The sequence below is a fragment of the Drosophila guanche genome, unplaced genomic scaffold, assembly GCF_900245975.1.
Source record: "Drosophila guanche unplaced genomic scaffold, DGUA_6, whole genome shotgun sequence".
In the NCBI taxonomy this organism is placed as follows: Eukaryota; Metazoa; Arthropoda; class Insecta; order Diptera; family Drosophilidae; genus Drosophila; species Drosophila guanche.
The window spans coordinates 60,749-66,748 of NW_022995775.1; the positions used below are offsets into that span (position 1 = coordinate 60,749).

General features: G+C 40.3%; 1 protein-coding gene across 2 annotated transcripts in view; it reads left to right on the forward strand.

Moving 5' to 3' along the window:
• The window catches only part of LOC117591343 (neural cell adhesion molecule 2), a 103,509-nt gene that overhangs the window by 51,155 nt on the left and 46,354 nt on the right, over positions 1–6,000 (forward strand). For both annotated transcript variants that reach the window (XM_034284568.1, XM_034284570.1), the window contains exons 3-4: positions 782–908; positions 4,216–4,333. In XM_034284568.1, the coding sequence (XP_034140459.1) occupies positions 782–908; positions 4,216–4,333 (245 nt within the window). The remainder of the gene's footprint in view (positions 1–781; positions 909–4,215; positions 4,334–6,000) is intronic.

A 6,000-nucleotide genomic window follows, 5' to 3' on the forward strand; every position in this document is an offset into this window, starting at 1 on the left:
CCATAAAATACTGAAAAGTTAAGAGACGAGAAACAATGAAATGTTTCGCTGTATTTATAAATGAAAAAATTCCTACAGTAAATGTGTTGTTCTCATTTAGCTCGTAGAACTGAAATAAGATTGCCAAGTACTCAAAAAGAAAATTTAATAATTGTCTGCGAAAGAGAGATCTTAAATAAAGTTGAAACACGGCTCAACAAAAAAAAAAAAACAAATAAAAAATTAAATTTAGCTCTAAGAATATTTGGGGGTTTACACCCTCAAAGTACAAATGTAATTTTGAGTAGGCAATTAAGCTCTAGTTTGTATTTGTTTGGTGTATTTTGCATTCGAGAAGATAAGATCTCATTTGGTGCATAAAAAATGAGGAAGCATCTATTGAAGATATTTCTGTCGCTCAAGGCCCGTATTAGGCCTGTAGGCGGCTCGACTGCGCTAAGCCAATGCATTGGCTGGATCCATTGTAATGGATAATCAAGAAAGAGATGTTGGAGCGGGTGCCTTGCAATAGAGCGAATCGGCATACACACACACATTTACGCATTTGTAATTACGTAGAAATTAATCCGCCATCCACATTAAATTGCCAAAAGCTTTGCGCGCTCTCTCTGGCTCGCTCGATATACGCATACCACCCAAAAACGTACATTTAATTAACAAATTTTACGCATTTATTATCTATTTTCATGATGTTGCTGGATGCTGTAATCGTGGTTGGACTTCACACAAAATACCAAAACGAAAAATACAAACGTGACAACATAATTTTTCGAACACACAGTGAAAACGAAGGACGTCGATGCTGTCGAGGGTAAATCAGTGTCACTGCCTTGCCCCATTACAGAGCCCCTGGACAATGTATATATGGTTTTATGGTTTCGTGACAATGCGGGCATACCGCTCTACAGGTGAGTTCTCTTTACTTAATTATACCCGGTACTCAAAGAGTAAATAGGATAAATTGCATTTGTGCGAATAACGGTTGTATGTAACGCACAGAAGGAAGCGTTTCCGACCCCATAAAGTATATGTATTCTTGATCAGCATCAATAGACGAGTCGATAGAACCATGTCTGTCTGTCCGTCTTGTTTGTCGGCTAGTTCTCAGAGACTACCACCAATTTTTGGCTCCGGACTGCTGTATGCTCAGTGTATTTCAAAAATTAGCCCCGCCCCCTTCCGCCTCCGCAAAAGTGCGAAAACCTCCCAAACCTACAGTTTGAAGATAAAAGACTACTAAAACTGCCATTCCGTAGGGAATGACCATATCTACGAGATCACCAAATTGGGATCCGATTTAATCATTATTATAGCCACAATGAAGAAATTAATTTCCAGTAGCTAAACCCACCCCGTCCCGCGGCTTATATTTGTTTTTTGCACATTCTCTCATTCACACTCTGCCTCGCGCAGACACGTCTCTGCCTCTGCCTCTGTGCCTCAGTGTTTGGCTCTAGGGGAGGGTGGCGAGCTAAAGATGGGTGTTGGCGTGAGTAGTGTTGTTGATGTAGATGACAGATGAAGAAAAAATGTAAAATTTGACAAGAAACCACTAAGGTGCAGATGTAGTACTGAGTGCCGGCAATAAAAGTTGTGACGCGTAAGAAGCGTCTCACACGTCCCTTCTCGTTTTTCTTCCCTTCCACCACTCAATTGTATGTCTCCGGCGCACTGCACTATTGGAAACCTAACCACTTTTTCTGGTCAAAACCCATTTTTTTAAAAGTACGTAATACTACTAATCATAAGAAAATTATTTCTTGCAACTTCTTAGTAGTTTTAGATTTAACACGAGAACGGACGTGTGAGACGATTCTTAAGTATCACAACTTTTATTCCAGGTATTCAGCAGTACATCAGTTCCTAAGTTGTTTTTTTTTTCTAAGTTTACATTTTACATTTGTTCTCATATGTCATGTACATCTACATCACTTCTACCCGGTACTCCAAGAGTAAATAAGTATATAGGGTATATTGTATTTGTGGGGCAAAGTGGATATACATATTTAACGGAGAGAAGAAAACGTTTCCGACCCCAGAAACTGTATATTCTTGATCAGTTCATACGTTCCTCTCACTAATATGATTTTATATTAAAAAGATGAATAAAAAAAAAAAAATTGTTTCGTTTGGAAGGTATTCATTTTTGACACAAGAAGTGGTCAAATAACCCATAGTGCAATGTATGGTCCTGCACACACACACACACACTTAATTAAATGCTAACGAGAGACGGCAAGTCTCGAGTGTTTTCGAGAGTTTTCGTTACCTTTTCAATTCGTTTTTTGGTTGGTTAGGGGGGGGGGGGGGGGGGGGGGGGCACATAAGTAGGCTATGATTTAAGGCCCATCCTGTTTCCGGTGGGAAAAAATATTGCGTTCGTGCCTGTTTTTGTTTCACTTCTTTTTTTCCCCTGCTTCTTCCCCCCCGTTCGTTACCACTGTATTAAGCTTTTGTTTTCCTTTGTTCCCGCGTCATGGAATTAACTTAATTATGTTTACATAATTTAGAGTAATTAACCTCGGGGCGAGCGGAGCCACAGGAATTATGCGTGTGTGTGTTTGCGGGTCAGAAGCAGAAGCTGAATCAGGATGATTTTTTGCCCACCCTTTAAGGACTCAACTCCTTTTTACGCGTCAAAACTTTTATAAGCGGAACTCAGTCAGTATACATATCTGTCCCTTATTTTTTTTCTGTTCGAATTTTACTTGTTACATTTTTCCTACATCTTTCATATATTTCTCGCATCCACACTCTGCTTCGTGTAGTGTGCGGCTGTAGGGGAGGGAGGCATGCTAAAAGAGCGTGTTGGCGTGAGAAGTGATCGACGATAGATGTAGAAAAAATGTAAAATTTATAATGTTCAATTTAAAGAAGGTAAGGTACAGATGTTCTACTGAGTACCGGGTATAAAAGTTGTGACGCGTAAGAAGCGTCTCACACGTCCCTTCTCGTTTTTTAGGAGTTCTGGACTTACTCTTTCTCTCATTCTCACACTCTCTCTCTCTCTCTGTGTCTCTCTCTCTCTTTCTCCCTCCCTCCATCTTCCCATCTCTCTCTCTCTATAGAGAAGTATTTCATTAACGTGCTGCTGTTGCCGGTGGTGCTCCTGTTGCACTTGAGTCTTGGCTCCATTGCACTCTGGACCCACAATTAAGTTGTTGCATTTGAAACGAGTGTCGAGAGGAAGTGGCAGAGGGGAAGGTGGCTGTGAGGCAGATTCGACGGCGGTTTCCCGCATAAATTATTGTGTGTGTGGCATACAAAAGGGCGCTTAACGCTCTGTCGGAAGTGAGTGAAATTGCAACAAGTATTTTTGGCAGCACAGAGAGAGGGGAGAAAAGAGTTACAGAGAGAGAGTTACAAACAAAGAGAGATGGCAACAGAGATAAAGAATGAGAGTGAGAGAGGGCTACAGACGACAGAAATAATAGAGTGGCAGGCTGGAGGACCTCTTCGGATTGAGAGGCGACCCCATTTGACAGTCTGCCTGTCGCCCGTTTGTCTCTCAGCTAGTGTTTTAAAAAAATGCACGCAGTACGTACCCGGTACTCGAAGAGTAAATAGAGTATATTGTATTTGTGGTGAAACGTGGAGGTACACATGTAACGCATGGAAGGAAACGTTACCGACCCCATAACGTATATATATTCTTGATAACCATCAATAGCCGAGACCATATAGCTATGTCTGTCTGTCCGTCTGGCCGTCGTTAACATTTAGAGCCACCAAACTTGCCATCCAAATGTCTGGGATATCACAATGTTAAAAGTGTATTTAAAAATGTTAAAAGTTGGGATTAGATTGGATCATTCTTATAGCCAGAATGAAGAAATTAATTTGCAGTGGCTACCCTCAACACGTCCAGCAGATTTACTTATGCTTGTTTTTTGTTGCTCATTCTTTCTCGCTAGCACACTGCCTCGTGTAGAGTGTGCTCCGTCTCCAATCCGTGGGTCCTCTGGACCTTGGCCTAATGAGCAGGCCGAAAATAAATTACGTTAATTTTACTTCAAAAATTGCAAAGCTGCTGACGGTGGTGGAAGTAGTAAGCTTTGTGGAGGAGATTCTCCCTGAATTTATATTGACTATGGATTTCAATTCATTAATGTCCCAAGATTAAACATTAATGGGAATGGGATGTGATGGCTGATGGGGGTTTGTTGTTTTTTCATCCTCTGTACTCTTCTTTCGCGCTTTTTTCGCTCTTTTTAGCTTTGATGTTCGCGATAAGGAGGCACGGGACCAGCCCCGACATTGGTCAGCGCCGGAGGTTTTTGGCTCACGTGCCAAATTCCATTTTGATTCGCAGCCAGCAACCTTGGAAATTAAGGTGAGAATTTTAACCCATTTCCCCTCCGCACCACCCGAGACAATCATAGTTCCACCCATTAATTTGTATGTGTGTGAAATTTCAAAAACTTAAATATTTAATTGAATTGAAACCTCAATCTGAATAGATGCATTCATTAATTCGCTTGAATGCCATTTTTCGGGGTCATTGTGGATTTCAAGAGTGGCGGGGTCTGTTTTGTCCATGCCCGCGTGCCACGTTAATTGTAGTAAAAATGTATATAAATAAATGCACATTTTAAACTTAAATAAAGTGTAAATAAAAAAGTTGTTCCCACAAAAAGTATGTAGAAATAAATGTAGGTTCAATTTTCAATCAAGCTTTGCAGTTGCAAGTGGGATAAATAAAATATATATTGAAATTATAGTAAGCCAAAAAATGCAGAATGCACTTCAAATCACTCACTTGTTGTTGAGTTTTTTAAATTGATTAATTTCAATCTTTCAATATGCAAAAAGGTGTGCATTTTATATTGAAAAAAATATAAATATGGTGGAGGGGTAAACAAAGAAAAAAATGTAAATAATGTGTGGAAGCGCGTTTAGATGAGGCTTTAAATTATTTTAAGCATGGAAACATAAGTCTCTTCAGCTGGAAAGCTTTGGGTGGCCTTTGAAACTTCAGTATTATTACAGTAAAAATAGTTTAAATGATTTATTTAATGCTGCTCAAGAGTTTGTGTACTTTCAGTGTCGAAAGACCCTTTGTCAATGCCTTATACCCTTGACTAATTAAAGTAGCAGGGTATTTGGCAGAGGAAACGACAAGCAAACAGTAAGCAAATAACATGGGTAAGAAGAGCTAAGAAGGAGTCAAACAAAAACCGAACCAAAATGGAATGAAATGTGAAAAACAAATTTAGATATCAAAAGTTGTTAAATTGCCTCGCGCACGCGAAGTGTTTATTAATGTCTTGCATGTTTACAGATAACATGATTTACAGTTTCTGTCATGCAAAACATAGATACATCACACTCACACAAAGATACACGGTATACAAGTGCTTGTGCAATGGATCTGTGTATGTATGTATCTATATCGTCTCGTCTGGTCTCGTCCTGGCCTTTGGCCCTGCCCTGCACGGCCCTGCCTTGTGCCCTGTGCCCCGGTTCGTCTTTGCACAAGAATTTGACTTTTTAAAGGCCAACTAACTTAAGGTCTTAAGTGAGTTAAGCAATAAACAGGTACGGGCAGTTGGGGGAATCTACTTCGTTAACGAGGTTGCATTTTGAAATGAATGTGAAATGCACACGAAGAGGCAGCCACCATCAATTCTAGTCGCCAGTTGCCAGTGCAACCACACAATATCCTCTCATAATACGACATCAAGAGGAGGTGGAAGGGACGCACTGGGACGCTATGTGCTAAAAATTAGTCTGGGGACCGCAAGCGAGAGAGAGAGAGCTTTTAATTGCATTTCAATTGCAAGCCAATTAACTTGACGCTATTTTGTCAAATGGCAAAAACGTGAAGTAGAGCCAGTGCCAAATGGGGAAAAATGTTGGAAAAAATAATGGGGATGCGTATTAATATGCTCTAATAATGTTTATATATATTTTTACACCCGGTACTCAAAGAGTAAATAGGGTATGTTGTATTTGTGGTATATATACCGGAAAGGGTGGGGGGGGGGGGGGGGGGGGGGT